This window comes from Botrytis cinerea, chromosome 4, assembly GCF_000143535.2.
Source record: "Botrytis cinerea B05.10 chromosome 4, complete sequence".
NCBI lineage: Eukaryota > Fungi > Ascomycota > Leotiomycetes > Helotiales > Sclerotiniaceae > Botrytis > Botrytis cinerea.
The window spans coordinates 257465-278386 of NC_037313.1; the positions used below are offsets into that span (position 1 = coordinate 257465).

At 40.9% G+C, this 20922-nt stretch overlaps 8 protein-coding genes across 8 annotated transcripts; 3 read left to right on the plus strand and 5 right to left on the minus strand.

The window, feature by feature from the left end:
* Nucleotides 1–252: 252 nt before the first annotated feature.
* Nucleotides 253–2254, minus strand: BCIN_04g00670 (hypothetical protein). Its single transcript, XM_024692328.1, has one exon. The coding sequence runs from the start codon at nucleotides 1680–1682 to the stop codon at nucleotides 1314–1316; it is 369 nt and encodes a 122-aa protein (XP_024548103.1). The 5' UTR covers nucleotides 1683–2254; the 3' UTR covers nucleotides 253–1313.
* A 2606-nt stretch (nucleotides 2255–4860) lies between these two features.
* BCIN_04g00680 (hypothetical protein) lies at nucleotides 4861–6306 on the minus strand. The gene is made up of 6 exons (XM_024692329.1): nucleotides 5899–6306; nucleotides 5723–5845; nucleotides 5648–5660; nucleotides 5361–5551; nucleotides 5114–5281; nucleotides 4861–5060 (listed from the first exon to the last, which is right to left on the minus strand). Exons 1-6 carry the CDS (start codon nucleotides 6230–6232, stop codon nucleotides 5005–5007), a joined length of 885 nt encoding a protein of 294 aa, XP_024548104.1. The 5' UTR covers nucleotides 6233–6306; the 3' UTR covers nucleotides 4861–5004.
* Nucleotides 6307–6325: 19 nt separating this feature from the next.
* BCIN_04g00690 (hypothetical protein) lies at nucleotides 6326–7101 on the plus strand. The gene has a single exon (XM_024692330.1). It carries the CDS (start codon nucleotides 6366–6368, stop codon nucleotides 7071–7073), a length of 708 nt encoding a protein of 235 aa, XP_024548105.1. The 5' UTR covers nucleotides 6326–6365; the 3' UTR covers nucleotides 7074–7101.
* Nucleotides 7102–7132: 31 nt separating this feature from the next.
* BCIN_04g00700 (hypothetical protein) lies at nucleotides 7133–8246 on the minus strand. Its single transcript, XM_001554383.2, has one exon. The coding sequence runs from the start codon at nucleotides 8198–8200 to the stop codon at nucleotides 7223–7225; it is 978 nt and encodes a 325-aa protein (XP_001554433.1). The 5' UTR covers nucleotides 8201–8246; the 3' UTR covers nucleotides 7133–7222.
* A 199-nt stretch (nucleotides 8247–8445) lies between these two features.
* Nucleotides 8446–9658, minus strand: BCIN_04g00710 (hypothetical protein). Its single transcript, XM_024692331.1, has one exon. It carries the CDS (start codon nucleotides 9609–9611, stop codon nucleotides 8709–8711), a length of 903 nt encoding a protein of 300 aa, XP_024548106.1. The 5' UTR covers nucleotides 9612–9658; the 3' UTR covers nucleotides 8446–8708.
* Nucleotides 9659–9801: 143 nt separating this feature from the next.
* On the plus strand, nucleotides 9802–12016 carry BCIN_04g00720 (hypothetical protein). Its single transcript, XM_024692332.1, has 7 exons — nucleotides 9802–10030; nucleotides 10082–10397; nucleotides 10462–10521; nucleotides 10581–10862; nucleotides 10914–11094; nucleotides 11147–11366; nucleotides 11421–12016. Exons 1-7 carry the CDS (start codon nucleotides 9945–9947, stop codon nucleotides 11785–11787), a joined length of 1512 nt encoding a protein of 503 aa, XP_024548107.1. The 5' UTR covers nucleotides 9802–9944; the 3' UTR covers nucleotides 11788–12016.
* Nucleotides 12017–12035: 19 nt separating this feature from the next.
* Nucleotides 12036–13540, plus strand: BCIN_04g00730 (hypothetical protein). Its single transcript, XM_024692333.1, has one exon. The coding sequence runs from the start codon at nucleotides 12052–12054 to the stop codon at nucleotides 13414–13416; it is 1365 nt and encodes a 454-aa protein (XP_024548108.1). The 5' UTR covers nucleotides 12036–12051; the 3' UTR covers nucleotides 13417–13540.
* Nucleotides 13541–15370: 1830 nt separating this feature from the next.
* On the minus strand, nucleotides 15371–19579 carry BCIN_04g00740 (hypothetical protein). Its single transcript, XM_024692334.1, has 2 exons — nucleotides 18984–19579; nucleotides 15371–18927 (listed from the first exon to the last, which is right to left on the minus strand). The coding sequence occupies exons 1-2, from the start codon at nucleotides 19521–19523 to the stop codon at nucleotides 15571–15573; spliced, it is 3897 nt and encodes a 1298-aa protein (XP_024548109.1). The 5' UTR covers nucleotides 19524–19579; the 3' UTR covers nucleotides 15371–15570.
* Between the last annotated feature and the right edge of the window lie 1343 nt (nucleotides 19580–20922).

Below are 20922 nucleotides of genomic sequence, written 5' to 3' on the forward strand. Positions count from 1 at the left end.
AATTCAGTTAAACATTATATGCTATAGTAAACCTGTGACTGATTATCAAGGCTTATTTCGCCTAGTAGATTGTTACGACCAGTGCAGAACATGTGACCATGGGGACCTTAGGCTCAGAGATTGGACGACCAATTACAGTAGAGCCCTATGCTTAGGGTCACAGGACCCGGAGGAGCGGTTGGATTCTGAGCGCTCCTAGGGCTCCCGGAGCGGACAGATCCTAAGGGCTCCTCGGGCTCCCGAGAACGAAGGTCTATATAATCAGATGGATTTCCTTAGTATATAGGAGCTTCGTGCTCAACTCAAATCTTCATTGTATTTAGTAACTCAACTTACTCCGATAGTTACCAATTGTATTGTAGAAGCTTACTAAGCTATCAGCCGATTTTGGCCGAGCTGCTGGTCGGTGCTGGTAAAGATGAAAAGCGACACTGATTTCACTTCCAATGAACAGTATGATATCCTTTACACCATGCTTTCACTTATGCCTCAACAGTATCCTCACAGCTTATCACTTTATTATAGAAAGACAAGCCTCTTCGATATTCAGCCCTGGAACCAAGGGGAATTCCGCCTCTGCAGAGGTGGACAGATCGCCAACGAATTCTATGATGACCTGATGACGGAATTATAAGGGTCGCAAGAGTGCCAAGAGGAGCACGATATCAGCGCGCCTGCCCGCGATGACCTAGCAAAGACGTTGAGAGCAGCTCAAACGATGACAACATGGCAAGACAGTGGTGTGCTCGGCGTGCTCGGCGACAAGAGGCAACACTACCCAAGATAATATAACAAGGGCACAACGACAGCGGGCACAATAGCGGGCATAATGATGGCAAGCAACGGCCATTGCAGGGCATAACGGCAGAATCATGACACAAAAGGCTGGTACAACCCATTATATCAGAAACAAATGCAGATTAATATCAACTCTACTTTATAGTAACAAGTCTCGAAGCTAGCACGAGCTTGCCTCAACCAAGGATCAAGTCTATCAACTTTATTATTATATCATACGGCAGTTTCTTCCTCCGCTAATACATCCGCGCTACTGGGGCTCTGTATGTTTCTGGTACAATCTTATCTTCCGCGATCGGTATCTTGCTTATCTGTACTATTGAGGCTATCAATAATACTTGTGTCACCTTATTGACCGGCTTAGGCGGATCTTGTACAGCGTTTTTGCGTTTCCGACTATACTTCGCCATATCTATGTTCTCTTCACCTACTTCTGGCGTACTACTCTTACACTTCCGACCACGTTTTTCCTTGCCTTTGGCTGTTTGGGTAGACTCTTTTACGGCACACGTTGCTTATACTTTCTTAAGATCCTTATAGTTTATAACTTTTACTTTTTCTAGTACCAATGATCTTGTTGATTGTTGAACTTTAGCTTCGTTATTAATTGTGGTCAGAAATTGAATTCGGTTATCCTGCAGAATGCTTTTAGTAGAGAATGTTTGGAGAGCTTTGGTATATTTTTGTAAGTGCTTTGCCAGATTTTGTTTACTCGTTTCATCCATCGTATGAGCATCGTATTGGATATTCAGGTTTTGCAATGAAATAAAGGCTTCTACTGACACTAGCGTTACAAACGTTTGTGGTTCTATATCTTGCCGACAAGACACTACCTTCACCTCATCGGCTCTTAGCATAGCTGGTTCAGCTAAAGGGGCGGGCATACTTCTGAGCACCCTATCTGGATTGAACAGGAACAAACCATTTACGGCGAAGCCAGTTTTGATATTCTTTAGTGTGAACACTCTTTCCCTTGCGGGGCTATATAGAGAGGTGAAGTACTCCTTACCAGTTGTATTTATACCTTCTTATTCGAGTCAATCAACCTAATCGCGATAAGCTGTTTTGAGTGGAGCAAACACTGTTATATCACAAGGCTGGAGCTTGTGGGAGGTATAACAGGAGAAACGGTATAAAAGAATATTGTTCTTGAAACAGAACTCTAAGATTTCGAGGGTCTTGTGTGTTCCAAAGCCGTTGTAGATCAAGACACGTGGTTTCTTATTAGCTTCTTCTTTAGTTTCGGAATCGAATATACATTCGAACCACTCTAGGCTGATCTTGGAATCAATGTATCCAAAATCGGAGCACACATATTGCCATTTAAAAATAAAAAACGTGGTCCAATTGCTTCGATGGATACTCGTTAGCTAGATAATCATAAGATTTAGATACTTACTATCATTACTGTTGGTATCACCATGGGGATGGTGAAGTCAATATAGTACTATGGTTCACACTGTTGTAATATTGCTTCAGGTTCTAAAAGCTACCTAGCTATAGGTAGGACTACGAAACGTATTGCTGTAGTGCCGAAAGGCACTAGCGCAAGCGCTAGCACGGTCACATGATCCCTATCCCGACACATCTTTTATCATTTCAAACTAGTGTATAACGTGGTTTATCAGCATGTGGGCCATATCACTATGTGGGCCATCTGAAAACACCAAAATTAGGCCTTTTTCAATATTCTTATTTTAATAACTAATCATTATTTTGAAGAGAAAAAGAGTGTTAAATAATAATAAAAAATTAGTTTCTAAGTAGTTTAATTTTCAAATGAAAATTTCTATTATATTCCAGAAAAAGTGAAAATTGTCACGATTTTCGTTACAAAAATATTATTTCTATAATAATTACTTTAATAATTACAATTCCCAATAAATGATTTAAATTTTGTAATTTTTCTATAATTAAATTTTCAAATTTTCAAATTTTATAAAATTATATTATTAAATGAAGAAAGTGCACGGTTACGCACAGACGAATTTTGTATGTAAAAAGGAGTGGCCCACATAGTGATATGGCCCACATGCTGATAAACCACGTTAATCTTCCTATAACGTAGTTTATCAGCATGTGGCCCATCTCAAAATACATACAAAATTCGTCTGTGCGTAACCGTGCACTTTCTTTATTTATTAATATAATTTTATTTTTTCAAAAAAATATTATAATTATTCATATAAATAATAAGAATTTCTAATCAATTTTTAAAAATCTAATTTTATATAATAGTTATTATAAAAATGATTTTTTTGTAACGAAAATCGTGGCAATTTCACTTCTTTTTCTGATATAATAAAAATATAAAAGTAAAAACTAGATTTTTGAATATTTGAATTTTTGATATTATTAAATACGCTTTTGTTTTCAAGAAATATTGATTAGTTATTAAAATATGAATATTTTAGAAAGCTTGATTTAGGTGATTTTCGAAGTGGGCCACATGCTGATATGGGCCACATGCTGATAAACTACGTTAAATGTTTTTCTCGTAACGGTTCCAATCCAACGCTTTAACTCTTTATACTGTGAGTTCTGAAGAGCGTTCCTCTAGAGCCTTTGTTCAATTCCGATTGAAAGGCTTGAAAAGTCTATCAATGATAGATCGATAGTGGATAACTTTAAAAGCTATAAAAGAAATAAACTTCATTTATATCGATTACCCAAGATCGAACATTTGTAACAAATACTTAACAACAACATCTTCTTCATATAGTTTGAAATATTATTAGCCTCACGTTTTTTCTTTCATCGAAAGTCTTCCACAAACACAATAACAGAATATAGAATAAAGGATATTGTCATAATATACAAGAGTATGATATAATCTAGGCACACCAGAAAGTACACCTCATACAAAAACTTGACTAGCTCCATCCATATTATTCCGCCATAGCAATAATGATATAGAAGGAAATGAGAGACAGCGCTCTAGCGTTTAGGTACCAACGTGCTGCCACCTGCTGATAGAATGTTCTAAAAACCTGCACTTACGCCACACACGTGGCTATTATACACTATATATGCCAAGACCTGATAATCGTGGCTAAGTAAAATATAGTGAGATCGGGAGTGAACTTAGTAGATTTATAACTCGCCTGATATATTACTAAGCACCAAAATATAAGGCCGTCTCCTTACATCAGAATAACTCCCGGATTACATTATTTTCCTCTTTAGGTATCTTCAAAACTTGGAGTTATATTTTTTGGATATAGAATCTTTTTCTAGGTGCTCCGAATTTTAAATAGACTTTAATAATCGCAATTAAGCAGGGGAGAAGAGCCGAAGCGGTGATAGATGGTATTATTAAAATGATCGATAGTACTAGCCGTCGGGGAAAAAGAATTTTTCAGACTGTGGATTCATATAAGTTTTTTTTTTTTCTTTCTTATTTTTGAGATATATAAATTTTTAATTTTGATTCTTTAATCTTTATAGGGGCCAGCCCCCAAGCCCCCGATCCTCGCTACGCTCGAGACTTAATCATAAATAATAATAATAATAATAATAATAATTTATAAACTTTATTAATCTCTTACTTCTAGCATATATAAAGATATTAGAAATGTAATTAAACTTTAAAACCTTAAAACCTTAAAATCTTATAATTCTCTTTTCTTTTCTAATTCTCTTTTCTTTTAAGGTTGTGTACTGAATTGAAGTTTCAATCTTCCTCATCGACCGGAACAACCCTGCCCTAGCGTCGGCAAATTACTTATGACCAATCAGAAGGGGTTTTATGAATCTGCAAATATGAAAATGACCTGCTATATAGATATATGATTACATAATACATCAGTACTTTTCCACTTCGTTTGCTTCTACGAATCCATAATCAACTACAGTCTTTTTTTTATTACTAAATGATTTTTTAAGAACAAATAGCTACAGAAAATAGTATATTAATAACTACTTCATAGATTCACTAAGAAAAAATTTATAATTCCAAAACTATAGATTCGTCTCGTGATAGGGTGCGTCTCGCTACACACGGACAGACGTTAGAGTCTAAAGTTGTAAACGAATAGAAATATCAGTAACACGACGTTATGATGTGCCAATTGTCATTCTTCGCCCGCTATTGCTGCTAAAATGAACAGACAGTTAAAAAAAATTAACATTGCCGTAGCAAATAGTCCTATTAATGGAAAATAGCGGCTTTTTGTGGCTTGTGAGCTATTCAATATCCAAATGTGTTCATTTGGTATCCTTAAACTCCTCAAAGACCCTAGCGGGAAGGAATTTTCCTAAATCTGTCACAGCTTGTCAACTCATCGTCCAATCCAGTAGAATACTTCAAACTTACGTGTCATTTCGACATTGCAGTGGACAGCGGGATCATGGCCCAGTTGAGCGTTAACGTGATTGTTCGAGTCAAGAAAGAAACGAGAACGGAGCTCGCGGTAACCGTTAGGCATGCGGCGAACTTGGTGCATTAGGTACGAAATGCCATCGAATTCGTCTACGGAATAGTCTAGAGTAACCAATATGTTAATATTATAGATTTTCAGCGACACGACAAGATTTATGAATAATATTGCAACTTTACTCACCTCCAATCAGAACCTTTCCAATGACAATGGTCTCAATATCCAGCTCAGGCCAAGCAGTCGTATTGAAACCCATCGAACTAGGATCCACAAACTCAATATTAAGCTTAGCCGCATCGTTGCCGACGTATTCGTCAATATACGAAGTTGCTCCAATGCAGCGTTCAGCGTAAGTCTCATTAGACCAGTTCTCACTGTACGGCGTACGGTAAGAGTACTGGTGAGCGACAGGGTTCCACAACTTGTAGCGCTGGGTCTCAACTGAGTGCCAGCCAAACCACTAGTCATACTGGTCTCCAGTCACTGATTCAATTATATCAGTCTGAGGCAGAGGCTGTATAAGGGGTGCCTGAAAGATTTCTTACCCTCTGGAATTTCGCTACGGACGGTAATCATGAGCGTCCCGTTGGGACTGATTGCCCAACCATTCTCAAGCTGAAGGTATCCAGGTAGCTCAAGATACTTGTGTGCTTCCCAAGCGGAGTAGGCTGTCGTAGTCAGCGATTGAATCAAAGCAAATGGTATAGATATGGAGCCCTACTAAAAGCGCTAGGCCATGGGCTGCCAGCTAGACCATTGGCCAAAGCATCGGAGATCATTGCAACATTGGGGTTGTGGTACTTGGCATAAGGTAGGTCGAAATCGGCCCCTTTGAATCCAACATAATAGTCCGTGGTAAAATTCTCAAGTACAGCGACATCGGTCGAGATGATCTCAGCGGCGACTGTAGGAGTTGCAGAGCTGGTTAAGAACAGACCTATCAAATCTGAGGATACTAAAGTTGTGGTTTCGGCTACAGAACGCTCCCAGCGGGATCTCACAAAACGATTTGATGATACAGATATTGATTGGGGGGTTATAGAGAGGCAGCTCATCAAGTGGGCCGAATTGTTCTGCGCAGGTAAGAAGCTTAGATTAAATTTCTCATTCAATTATATAGAAACCAGTCAACTCTTGGCCACATCATCGAGAAAGACAGATAAAAGGGGCTCTTCAATCACCACATAAATGCTCGCTGAACGAGCTGAGCAACTCGATGGAGAGCGAGAATCTTCCGGACAGTCATCTATTTGGCGAGACGTGTACAGCCTTATGCGCTGTGCTGGGTCGCCATGTCACTTGGGACCTCACTGCTGGCGGGACCCTGTTGGCAAAAAGTATTACAAATTCAAGACGCATCATTTGAAAAACCTTATTAGGTACGTGGAACAAGGACATGAGTTACAGAAACATGAAGATGTACCCGAAGGTATTCGCGAGCAATTGTACGCCGAGGAGCAGCAGTGGCTCGAAAGGCGCCAGAGAACCAGCAATATGTCCACAGCAAGCTTTCCTCCCATTAATATCACGAATGTGCTACTCCAAAATGCGTACCAAATGCCTCTTGAGACCTCACCTGCAAGAACTCTGCCTTCGAACTTACCTCCGACCTTGGTTCCGGTTACTCGCCTCGATATCCCTGGCCCTCGAGATGTAGCGGTAAAGAACTATAGTCATTGGCAGCAATCGAAAGTCAATGACGACATTCTCAAAGCAGAGTTTCGAAAGGCTTGTGATATCACATTAGCAGATGGTCTTGACCTAGAACAAGTGTACGAGGACCGAGATCCTACTTTTTTCATTGACAAAGGTGTCAAAGGAGGAATTGCCCGGCGGTTCGTTGATGACATTGACCAATGGGCGAAGAGGCACAGACGTGCGGAGACCGAGAAATGATTGGAATACAAGGGAGTTATAGGCGCCAACTTACCGAGTGCCTTGACTATGTTAATGTTTGAGTTCTAAATTAAATTATACTATATAATGTTATATTGCTATGTCCTAGATTTTATGAATAACAGACAATAAAAAAGCTCAAAATACATTTACAACTCTTCAATCGTCAACCATGCATGCCTAAAATGGCCTCTCGCACTACGCACCCTTCCCCCAACAATATCAATACACCACTCTAGAAAAGCATCAAAACCTTGCTTGGGATTTTCTTCGTAGTTCGACCAGCTTTGCTTGATAAAAGCTTTCAGCTCGGCAAAAAACTCCTCAATTGGATTTAGATCTGGTGAGTATGGCGGCAAATATACCAATTTCACTTCAGCTTCATTACACAACTGCTCGATCCTCTCGGTATGATGGAAGGATGCATTATCCATAACCAGAACCGAATTTGGCTCTGGCCATCTACCACAGAGTGGAAGGAGTTGCTCGATGAAGTCTTCAAAGAGAGTACTATCTGTGAATCCCTGAAAAACGCGTGCGAGAATGACACCGTCTTGTGTGTGCGCAGGCAGGATCCGATATCGCTGCTCACGCTGGAATTGAGCAATTTGGACGGGCGTCACGCCAACCGGAGACCAACCCGTTCGTCCAAACCCGATCCGCTTGTCACATCCAGATTCGTCCACATAAACAAGATGGTAGGAGCGAAATGCTGATATGTTATGAAGGTATAGATCTCGCAGATCGGCATTCCGCTCTCTCGCCACCCTGCGAGCCGTCTTCTTTGACCAACCCATAGAAGCCAACGCCCTACTTATGCTCATTGTTGTAACGAGAATATCGAAATCGTCCCACAAAAGAATAGCTAACTCATCTAAATACCGATCAGGCTTACCGAGAAGATATTCGCGCAAAGCTTCCAACGTAGAAGGGCTGATGCATCGGGGTCGTCCAACCCCATTTAAAGGAGCTTTGGTTGTACCAAAATAACGGAGGTTGGAGCGGATTGCTTTAATCGAGCGCGTGCTACAGCCGGCTATGTCAGCCATCTGAACAGTTGTGAGCGACTTACTAAGAACCATATCACGAATTTGATCGTGCTGTGAATCTGCGAGGTTTGGTGCCATTCTTGCAAGACCATCTTAACGATTCATCAGTTCATATACAAGCTGCAGTGATGAAGGTACTCGTGTTAGGTTTCCTATATGGTCCGTGCACATTGAACCTTGGCATTAGATGTCAGATCTAGAAATCAAAAGAGCCGCAGCTAGGGCGAACAGACTCCCCTCAGAGACAAGACCGTACAATATCACTGTAATGACGTTGGTGAGGCTCAGCCCTCTGAGTTTCCCAACACTAATATAGTGAGTGCTGTAATGCTCTTGTGCCCACCTACAAATTTATATTCTCATTTATCTGTTTTCTGCTGCCATACGTCGAGGTACGCACATCAGCATTTCACAAGTGAGTCAAACGAGTCTATCATTTCTTATATTGTTTCGTTGATTAACCTTATACATCGAGTAACGATACCACACAATTGCCTCTAACCATCTCTGCTATCACCAGCCTTTTAATCCGACAATAAGCACAACCAACGCGCACAATATCTACATTGCCAACCATATACTATGATCAAATATTACCCCAGCTATACGAAAAAAGATTTTTAATTGCTAAAGTAGCATTAACAAGAAACAAAATAATAAAGATCAATGAGACTGCTACGCTAAAAATAGCTACGACAAATAAAACTACAATGGAAAACCAATACGATGTTTCAATCAACGCCTGCGAAACTTCATTCAGTCCGACTACCACCTGCATTGCAGTAAGCGCTACTGTCACAAATGCGAAGAGTGTAATGCCCGCTGCGGTGTACTCTTGTAAATAAGTTGTGTACTCGCGATGCGTGGTAAAATACTTCAAGCCGCGGAATGAGAGTCTGTATATATAATTCAGACGCGTGAGTCGAAGTTCACCATATTCAAAGCGTTTGTTCATAAGCGTTCTTGGAACTCGATTGGACAAGATGTTATTATGAAAAGTAGTGCGAAACTCTTTCCACGATTTCCACTCAATCTTTTTGTGGATGAGACCTAATTCATGGGCGAGAGAGAGATCAGAGGTGTGCTGAATGAGCATTGTGTAAGAGTACAGAAAGCCGAAGATATTGCTATAGAGGTCGGCATCGGGAAGGACAATAGCATCAATGAAGTTGTGGTCGAGAAGGCAGATCGGCAGTGGCTTGACGTAGATGATACGGTCAAACCAAACAAGATGGAGGTCAGACCGTTCAGAGAGAATCACTTCTCGGCAAAGGACTTTTTGATGATGAAGGGCATTGATATTGTCTTTTTTGCCCGCTGACCATAGGTGACTATGGATATCGTTGAGCTTCTGTTGGGAAAACTCTGTTGTATAATGTTTCTGAGTCGCTGTGGCCTCAGCGATAGTGTTAATATGCTCGGTATCTTCGAGTATTAAATTGTTGATATTTCCGTTATTTATTGTAAAAGGAACGATGAGCGGGGACATTTCCAACGATGTTTTAGTTTGTACGTGCAATGATTTTCTCGAGCTACGAAGAAGAGATACCTGCAATGATCCCACTTTCTCTTGTATTTCCAATCACAAGAATGATACGAGCTTATCTATATTACTAAGCATTTTACCAAATCACGAGTGAACGTCTAACTGAGTTAGACATTCGGATGTAACGCAAAATGAGGCTGAATACAGTTGTACAGGCTGAACATGCTGAACATGATAAAGATGCAACATAATCAACTTTTCTTATCGACCTCGCACTACAGCAGACTATAATACACTGTAAATTTGACACGGACAGATACAGAACACGATACAGCAATGACATGCACTAAAGAGACAGTTAAATCCAGCGGATTAAACATCTGGTCCAGCAAGAATGAAGATGGACCCGCACCCGTAGTTGAGTAAGCTAAGCTGCTTTAGAAATCAAGTCAAACGATGCTAACCCCACTCAGCATCATTATGGTTCAAGGTCTAGGTGCACATCCGTTTTATAGCTGGGTGAAGAAAATACCATTGCCAAATACTAAAAAACCCAAAAGATCAAGGGTGCAATTTTGGAAGGGCAGAAAACTTCAAAGCAAAGGTGGGGAAGATAGCACAGCAGAGGTTATGTGGCCGCGGGATATACTTGTACCTTTATTCCAAGATGCGCGGATCGCTACCTATAGCTATAAATCAGACTGGAGAGATGGCACAGTCAAGACGAGCCTACGTCAATGCGCAGAGCAGTTCCTGAACATTTTATCCCAACACAGACAGCAATCAGATGTAAGCTATGGCATCAATGAAGGTATAGTAATTAATTGATTCAAATACTGAAAAGTAGATATAGGAAGAGAAAAGACCACTCGTGCTTATTGGACATAGTCTTGGGTGCCTCGTTATTCAGCAGGTACGCTGCTATCAAGCTGTATATATACGTTAAGATATCTTACTTACTAGTATAGGTAGGCACTTGTGATTGCGATTCATCAACGAGAATTCACTAATCTACGTCTCTCCGTAGCAGGTATCATCTTTCTCGGCGCCCCTTTCCAGGGAAGCGATGCAGCGTTATTCGGAACATGGTTAGCCAAAGCCTTGCGTCGTGATACTACATTATTGGAGTTATTGAAGAAAGATAGTCCAACCCTATACGATCTATCGAGAGACTTTTGGGGCAGTTATAGCGCTTGGGATCTTGTTTGCTTTTATGAGATGATAGATGCCGAGTTAGGGCCAATAAAGACACAGGTTTGCTTTTATACCTTTTGACAAGTCTCCTTTGATTGACAAATTGTGCAGGTCGTGAGCTCACAGTCAGCTACTCTTCTGGGAAAGAGGATGATATTCCTTAACACAGACCATTCTGGGCTTAATAAGTTCAGCGGAGAGGGCGATGAGAATTTTACACTTTTATTACCTGAAATTCAAAGAATGATCAGAGACGGACTCTCGATTGTAGTTGACCGTCATCGCGTAAAAGGTATAACTGAACCTATTTCCATAACGATAAAACACTAATATATTTTATCTAGACGTTGGCGCTGCGAGCTATGGAAATGTGCATTGGATGGTGCCCCGCACTATCAATCCTCTATTCACCGGACGTAATGAGCTCTTACGTCGAATACAGGAAGCTATACATTACGATTCTACTTCCGATCTCAATAAACAAAAGAGGTTCGTTATCACTGGGCTAGGCGGACAAGGGAAGAGTGAAATCTGTTTACAAATTGCAAATCAAATGCGAAAAGAGTATATTTTATCTATATGTTTTTTTTTTTCGTATTATTCTAACTGATCAAATAGATTCTGGGGAATATTCTGGGTTGATGTCGGTATGGCTTCTACTGCCGAAAGCAACTTTATTGCCATTGCAAAGTTGCTTGGACGCTCGGTCGAAAATGTTTCAGATGCTCTTCAAGTTCTTGCAACTATCAAGCAAAACTGGCTTCTTATCCTCGATAATGCTGATGATCCGAATTTTGATTATCAGGCTTATTTCCCATCTGGAACTCACGGTGCGATTCTCATGACATCACGTGTTCCGGAATGTAAGGGATATAGTCCAGAGCAATTCGAAGCATTAGAAGGTCTTGGAAATGAGGATGCAAAGGAGCTTCTCCTCAAAGCATCTAATATCTCCAAACAATCATGGCTATCTTACGATGATTAGGCTGAGACAATTGTTCAACTTCTAGCATCGCATACATTAGCATTGATTCAAGCGGGCGCATATATTGCTCAAGGTCATTGTCAATTGCATCAATATCCCAAGGTCTATCAACGACAGCGGAAGCGGCTCTTACAATTCCGGCCTAAGCAAGCTCAATCGAGATATCACGATGTTTATGCAACCTTTGAAGCATCAGCAGAGGTGCTAGAGCAATCGAAAAGCGAAGCTACGGAAGATGCTCTTCATTTGCTTGCAGTTCTATCAATGTTAGATTCTGCTATCCTTCCTTGTCAAATATTCGAGGAAGCATGGAATAATAGCAAGAAGATTAAAAGCGCTAGTTCTAAAGACTCAAATGAGATTGATGATTTATCTCGAAATCACGTTTTACGATTACCCGGTTTTTTAGTAGCAGAGGGCGACGAATGGGATTCTTTTCGTCTTGTTGAAGCAACATCTCAACTCGTATCACTCTCCTTGATTATACAGCATAATGCAGATGGTTTAGTGGGATTATCTATGCACCCACTAGCACACGCTTGGGCCAAAGACCGACAAGACCCGAAACAGCAAGGTGTAGCTTGGGTAGCTGCTGGGTGTATTCTCACACTTTCTCGGCAGAACTCTACAATGTGGCAGACTCAAGAGAGACAGCTTTTACCTCATATACAATCCTATCTGGATATCAAGATTGGAAGAGTGTTCTCGTTTGGAGATGAATCTAGTGTTGTCCCAATTCTTCTCCAATGTGGCTGGATATTGTCAAATATGCGACAGGACACAAGGCTTAAACATCTTCTGAAAGATATATTTATTGGAATTAGCAAGAACCCTAAAGAACCATCGAAAGAGTCTCTCCCATTATATGATCTCCGGGCAAAGAGCTTGTTAAATACAGGAAAGAATAAGAAAGCGGTAACGTTGCTCGAACAAGTAGTCAAGATTCGACAGACTACACTGGCCGAAGATCACCCAGATCGACTCGCATCACAACACGTACTCGCAAGTGCGTATCGAGCAAATGGACAGATCAAGGAGGCATTTGCACTACTCGAACAAGTGATCAAGATTCGAGAGACTATACAGGCCGAAGATCACCCAAATCGACTCGCATCACAACACGCACTCGCAATTGCGTATCAAGCAAATGGACAGATCAAGGAGGCATTTGCACTACTCGAGCAAGTGGTCAAGATTCGAGAGAATATACAGGCCGAAGATCACCCAGATCGACTCGCATCACAACACGTACTCGCAAGTGCATATCAAGCAAATGGACAGATCAAGGAGGCAGTTGCACTACTCGAACAAGTGATCAAGATCGAAGAGACTACACTAACCGAAGATCACCCAGATCGACTCGCATCACAACACGTACTCGCAAGTGCGTATCGAGCAAATGGACAGATCAAGGAGGCAGTTGCACTACTCGAGCAAGTGGTCAAGATCGAAGAGACTACACTGGCCGAAGATCACCCAAATCGACTCGCATCACAACACGAACTCGCAGGTGCGTATCAAGCAGATGGACAGGTCAATGAGGCTATCGTGCTGTTTAAGCAAGTGGTTAGGATAAAAAGAGTCAAGTTTCAGATGGAGCATCCTAGCCGTATAGTATCAGAGAAGTGACTTTCCTACCTTTTAAAACAAACTTGATCCCAAAACCATCGTTATAAATATGATTGCTTGCAAATCAGCTTTCTCTTCATGTACAATTAGGGTAGAAGTCAATATAGGAGATAACTAGGATAGAATATTGCCATTCGTTTTAACTGAAATTTTCACAAGGGCTTAATACAGGTGAGCTTTATGTATTGACTAAGTGAGTTCCAAAATATTAAATAAATTAGCCTAGAATATTAAAGAAACCTCACTTTTACTCTCTCTAGTAACAACTTACTACTAAGCAGTGATTATATTTATATTATTGTATTATAGAGTTAGAATGTATAAAGTGAAAGCGCGTAAAGTACGGGGCAAAGGGTATTGTAGAGTGCTAATAACATTTATGCAACGTTGATTCAATTAATCAATCAAATCAACATTTATGCAAAGACTAGGCTATTTTCAGTAAAGCGTTTACAAGTACTCCTGTCTAGCGTGTAGAAGTGAAACTTTCAAAGTGAGTTAGAGGGGAAGCCGATTTCGTTAGCGACTGTATGTGCTGGGAGTTGGGGTGATTGGGTTTATATTTGGCGTTGTGGTTGGTGTGGGGTCTAGTGTAAGGAGGTAAATGATAAAAGGGAAAACCCCTGAGTGTTTTATTTGTTAAGCTGAAGTTCTGGACTTAAGGGGGGGTTTTATTGGGGGTTGTTTGTGATTGTGTGTAGGTATAATCGTACTTCGACTTCTCCTAGTAATTGTCACGAAGTCACCTACATTCACGTGGGATAACGAAGAAGCCGATGGTCCGTTCGCACGCGATCGGATTTCGAGGATTTACTATGGGAAAATGGTGATGGTAAGATCGAAGAAGAACGCGGCCGAGGCCGCTCCGTTAGTGTGCGAGATTATGTATATAAAGAGCCACCCAGAGAGCTGTAGTTCTATAGCTTTAGATTCTAAGAATGAAATGAACCCTGTTTATTCAGCTCTCTAAGGCATAGCGTCACAGTAATGTAGTAATGTACTAATGTATTAAGATAATAAAATAATAATAGAATAATAGAATAATATAACAATTACTATAAGTTTCATAGCAAGGCAAAGCGCATCGATATTCCATGGCGATATATTTGAAAAGACATAATAGACACCAAAAGACTAAATGTCGTATGGATCTCTGGAACAGATCAAACAGCAGACATTCCTATAAAACAATTGATCTACCCTATCTTTACAATTCATGGAAAAGATCTAACGTCTATCCATGTATCCCGAAACGCACCCTGTAGCAAAACAAATCTGTAGTTTTGAAACCATAACTTTTTTCTTAGTAAGTTTACGGAGTTGTTATTGATACACTATTTTATTTAGCTATTTCTTTCTAAGAAGATTACTTAACAGATAAAAGAGTATAATTGATCATACTATCAATTATTCCAATTACATTATCGATCGATGCTTCTACTCTCCATTTTTGTTTTAACGACAATTATTGAAGTCTTTTTTATTTATTTATATAATTTGGAGTATATTAGGAAAAGTCTCATTTCGAAATAACATAGCTCCAAATTTTGGAGATATATAGAGAGAGGTAGAGGGTGAACTCCGAGAGTTACTTCGATATACGGAGCTAGCCTTTTGTTTTGTTGTTTCGTAATATATATTAGCCGAGTTGCAGTTTACTAGATTTACATTTAGGCTCACTAAACTTCACCCAGCTACTAATCTCAAGTGTAGCCATGCGTGTGGCGTAATAGTAGAGCGTCGTCCTTTCTCAGCCGCGATGGTAGCTCTTCTTGCGCAACACACATGTCCCTGGTGTGCTTCAACTATACTTTGCTCTTATAGATTCTAATAATATTCTTTATTCTGTATTCTCTCGCATGCTTATAGTAAACGCTTAATAAAAGAAAAGACCTAAAACCAATAATACTTCACTATGTTAAAAAGAGAGTCATAGAACAGAAGTTGTATGTATTGATAAATGTATAGATTCACTTTTTAGACCTATGATTGTTAAGAATAGCGCGTAGAAGAGAAAAGTATATTTTTCAGAATCTTCTTGACTAAATTTATGTTTCTCTCCAAAATGTTCTTGAATAATATATATACTCTATCTCCACTAAAACCCTTCTCATTAAAGTTAAAATAAAAAGAAACCTTATATGAAGTAAATAACTAATTAATGTAATCATCTAATAGCTTGACAACTGCCTCATGCCCATTCCTAGCAGCCAACCATAGCGGCGTCTGATTGGATTTGTCCTTCCAATCGACTTCGACCTGACCAGTTGCGAGTAGCAGCTTGACAACAGGCTTATGTCCATTCTTGGCAGCCCACGATAGCGGTGTCTGATTGTATAAGCTATCCTTCGAATCGACTTCAACCTGGCCAGTTGCAAGTAGTAGCTTGACAATTGCCTCATGCCCGTTCCCAGCAGCCCACGATAGCGGTGTCTGATTACATTCGTTATCCTTCGAATTGACTTCAACCTGACCAGTCGCAAGTAGCAGCTTGACAACTGCCTTATACCCATTCTCAGCAGCCCACGATAGCGGCGTCCGATTGGATTCGTCCTTCGAATCGACTTCAACCTGGCCAGTTGCAAGTAGCAGTTTGACAATTGCCTCATGCCCGTTCCCAGCAGCCCATGATAGCGGCGTTCGATTGTACTTATCCTTCGAATCGACTTCAACCTGGCCAGTTGCAAGTAGTAGCTTGACAATTGCCTTATGCCCGTTCCCAGCAGCCCATAATAGCGGTGTTTGATTACATTCGTTATCTTTCGAATCGACTTCAATCTGACCAATTGAAAGTAGCAGCTTGACAACAGCCTCATGTCCATTTCTAGCAGCCAACGATAGAGGTGTTCGATTGGATTCGTCCTTCGAATCGACTTCAATCTGACCAGTTGCAAGTAGCAGCTTGACAATTGCCTCATGCCCGTTCCCAGCAGCCCATGATAGCGGCGTTCGATTGTACTTATCCTTCGAATCGACTTCAACCTGGATAGTTGCAAGTAGCAGCTTGACAACTGCCTTATACCCATTCTCAGCAGCCCACGATAGCGGCGTCCGATGGAAGAAGCCGCCCTTCACATCAACTTCAACCTGGCCAGTTGCGAGTAGTAGCTTGACAATTGCCTCATGCCCGTTCCCAGCAGCCCATGATAGCGGCGTTCGATTGTACTTATCCTTCGAATCGACTTCAACCTGGATAGTTGCAAGTAGCAGCTTGACAACTGCCTTATACCCATTCTCAGCAGCCCACGATAGCGGCGTCCGATTGGATTCGTCCTTCGAATCGACTTCAACCTGGCCAGTTGCAAGTAGCAGTTTGACAACAGCCTTATGTCCATTCTTGGCAGCCCGAGATAGTGGTGTCCGATTGTACTTATTCTTCGAATCGACTTCAACCTGGCCAGTTGCGAGTAGTAGCTTGACAATAGTCTCATGCCCGTTCCCAGCAGCCCATGATAGCGGTGTTTGATTGAATTGGCTACCCTTCGAATCGACTTCAACCTGACCAGTTGCAAGTAATAGCTTGACAATAGCCTCATGCCCATTCTCAGCAGCCAACGATAGTGGTGTCTGATTATAACGGTCCTTCGAATCGACTTCAATCTGACTAGTTGCAAGTAGCAGCTTGACAATTGCCTCATGCCCGTTCTCAGCAGCCCATGATAGCGGCGTTCGATGGAAGAAGCCGCCCTTCACATCAACTTCAACCTGGCCAGTTGCGAGTAGTAGCTTGACAATTGCCTCATGCCCGTTCCCAGCAGCCCAAAATAGCGGCGTTTGATTGTAGAAGCCACCCTCCGAATCGACTTCAACCTGGCCAGTTGCGAGTAGTAGCTTGACAATTGCCTCGTGCCCATTCTCAGCAGCCCGAGATAGTGGTGTCCGATCACATTCGTTATCTTTCGAATCGACTTCAATCTGACTAGTTGCAAGTAGCAGCTTGACAATTGCCTCATGCCCGTTCCCAGCAGCCCACGATAGCGGCGTCCGATTGGATTCGTCCTTCGAATCGACTTCAACCTGGCCAGTTGCAAGTAGCAGCTTGACAATTGCCTCATGCCCGTTCCCAGCAGCCCATAATAGCGGTGTTTGATTACATTCGTTATCTTTCGAATCGACTTCAATCTGACCAGTTGCAAGTAGCAGCTTGACAACAGCCTCATGTCCATTTCTAGCAGCCAACGATAGAGGTGTTCGATTGTATCTATCCTTCCAATTGACTTCGACTTGACCAGTTGCAAGTAGCAGCTTGACAACTGCTTCATGTCCATTCTTGGCAGCCAACAATAGAGGTGTTCGATTGTATCTATCCTTCCAATCGACTTCGACCTGACTAGTTGCAAGTAGCAGCTTGACAACTGCTTCATGCCCATTCCTAGCAGCCAGTGGTAGCGGCGTCTGATTATACTTCCCGTCCTTTGCATCTGGATGAACTATATCAATCAACAGCTCGGTAATATCTTTGTGTCCTTCCCCAGCAACAAATGACAGTAGTGTCCGACTGTATTGGCTAAGCGGTCCAGGAATATATTCTTCTCCAAATGTTGCCATATAAGTACTTCTTGCTTCTAGAAGCCTTTCATCCGCTTTTTCATGTTCTTTCAAATCATCTAATATCGCTATATCGTTCCATAATCTAATCGCTTCATTTAAATATTCTCCGGACTTTGCTTTGGAAGAAAATAACGATTGACTATATGTCTTTGTTAAGGTATCGTATTTTTCTTGATCTTGTAACTTTTCGTAGGAATTCTCCCAGTCCCAGAAAAGTAAGAAATCCCGCAAAAACTTTGTCGTTGATTGGGAAATTTCGGGCCATTCGAAATGGCTTTCCGTGTTTAAAGTAGTTGCTGCAATTATAATAATGTCAAAGTGATCTTTACATAGTCTAATAATCGTAGGCTTTGAAGCTCCATATAATAGGCAGATTATATCATTCTCTTGGATGGGTTTTGCTGAAGCTTGAAGGGTCCATTCTATCGTGTCGCCTAGATCGGAAGCTGTATTTCTAGATATGATAGTCAAATTCTGTCTATCACCCTTTCTAACTGAGGAAACCTGGCCAAGAATACAGCCCTTGCATTGGATCACCGCCCTCTGGCCAGAAACTTCCACAGATATATTTTCACTGAGAACGAACTTAATAAGTTGCTGGAATAGTTCTTCCCAGGAAGTGTTATAATCAGGCTGTAAGCCAGCCTTTTCGAGATCGTCAGAGCTCATACCAAGTAAAGCATACACCTTATCGCGGTTATCAGTAGCTTGGCGGGTATGAAACATGTCTATCAATTCAGCTAAAGACCGTATGTTTAGGGAGAACCTCTTTGATAGATCTGTTCTAAATTTAGGTCGGAAGCCAGCGTGCTCTATTAGATAGATGGCTGTCTTCAATTCCGGAGAAGCAGTATAAGAGAGCTTTAGGGATTTCACACCCAAGCAGAATATATATCCGTCAATAGCCGTAGATCCACACATTATTACGACATCTCGAGCTGCGGCAACCTCCTGGAGCACCTGAAGCCATTATGTCAATATCATCTTGCAACTGTAGATAATAATATGTTCCTTACCCAGATACGTTGGAACCATGGGTTTTGAAGAAGGTTGAGTATTTGTTGCTGCTTTATCTCTTTCTTCGAGTGCTCTATAAGTTCTTCATTATTAGCAGCAAGCTGTATATCCTCAAGTGCTCCCTGTTTCTCTACCGTTTGCTCTCCGAGCCAAACTATAACACGATGTGCGCTGATATAAATTTGCGCCATAAGCTGGACTTGCTGTTTTCGTTCTTCTTTGTTATTTTGATCGATACAAATAGCATCTACCCATATAATTCGCTCAAAAGAATAGTCTCGAAGTTGTAACAGCGCAGCGTGTAGATTTACCGTAACCTGAAACTGGGCTTTATCTACGTAGATAGACAAAGTCTGCTTCGGATCGCCCCATACATAGGACAAAGCTTCGTATAAATGAGTTCGTATGCTCGATCTCTGTAGAGAATAATTGCAAAGCTCGCAATGTAAGGGTGCAGCCTCGTCTTCACTTGGCAACAGTCGAAGCATGCGAATATTGTTGCCATTTTCTGGAAGCAAAGAATACAGATGGGAAGACATAGCGTATGATATGACACATCAAGATATCGATTTGATATTGTTCTCCCAGATGGCTCGGAAAGAGGTGAGAGAGGCTAGTAGAGTGTTCTCACAGGCAAAGGTACCTCACTCGCAATGCGGGGTCGTCAGCAGCACGTGATTTTTACGCACACCTGCCACGTTTGTGCATTTATGATATTTAGCCAGGCTGCGACGTTCAGCCTCATCTAACACCACATTCGAATATATAACCTAATAATTATACATTCTATGAACGCTGCAACTAACCTATTCAGACAACAAGCTGTTAAAAATTCTGTCTACTGAAATTTTCACAATCAGTTTGAGGGGAAGCCGATATCATTAACAGCTATATTGTGATATCAATAGCTTACCTTAAAATCAATGAGATTAATCACAAATCTTTCCCTATTTATAGAGGCTTATTAAGTTCAGCAATTCCCGATAAGCTCTTGGTCTGTGCTATAAACATTAGTATGTTCTAAAGAAACATAAAATATAATTATAAACGAAACAAACAGAATTTTTGTGTAGTTATGGATTTAAAGCCATTTAAACTCGAAATACCTACAATTTGTCTTGTTACAGAGTACGGCTCGGGACACAAGGGCAGACGTTGGTTGATCAATTTGGAATTGTTGGAATAGAAAAAGAAGTTTGTTACTAGCATACTGCTTAGTATCATATATATGATTTTCAATAGAGATGCTAAAGGCAAAAGAGTCAAAGAGAGTCAATTGGTACTAGGCGCGAATTTGACCGATTTGGCGGATTTGCTCGATTAAAGTTGGTCGATTAAATTCAATCCACCAAATTAATCACCCAAATGCACCCAATTGACCAAACCAACCAAGTTGATAAAAAAATCAGCAAATTCACTTATTTCACCAATCTTATCAATTTCATCAGATTCATCAGGTTCACGAGATTCACCAGATCCATCGAATTCATCGAAAATTGTCCGAATTAGTCACGTTGGGCAATTTACTGTAAATTGACCAAATCAATTGTCTAAATCAACCATTTTCGTGTAGATGACGGGGGGTAACATATGGGCTGAGGGGCTGTTGGCACACGGTCAGATTTGAGTGGTTTACTATAGGAGAATGGTGATGCTATAATCTGGGAATAATGAATTCGAAATTGATTCGTTGGTGTATTAGATAGTGTATAGAAAAGAGGTTTTACGAATCCGAAAACAGATTGATATAACCTTACTATGTTTTTAGTAAAGTTGTAAAAATAGGTTTTATATTTCATTTCACCTGACGTGGGTAGGGGAAATCGGATTCAGGGGAGAGCGCTCGTGCGCTAAGATACGACAATATATATATAGTAGGGACATCAAACTCGTCTGGAGACGTAGATACCACGGGCAACCCTGCGTGTTAACACCGTC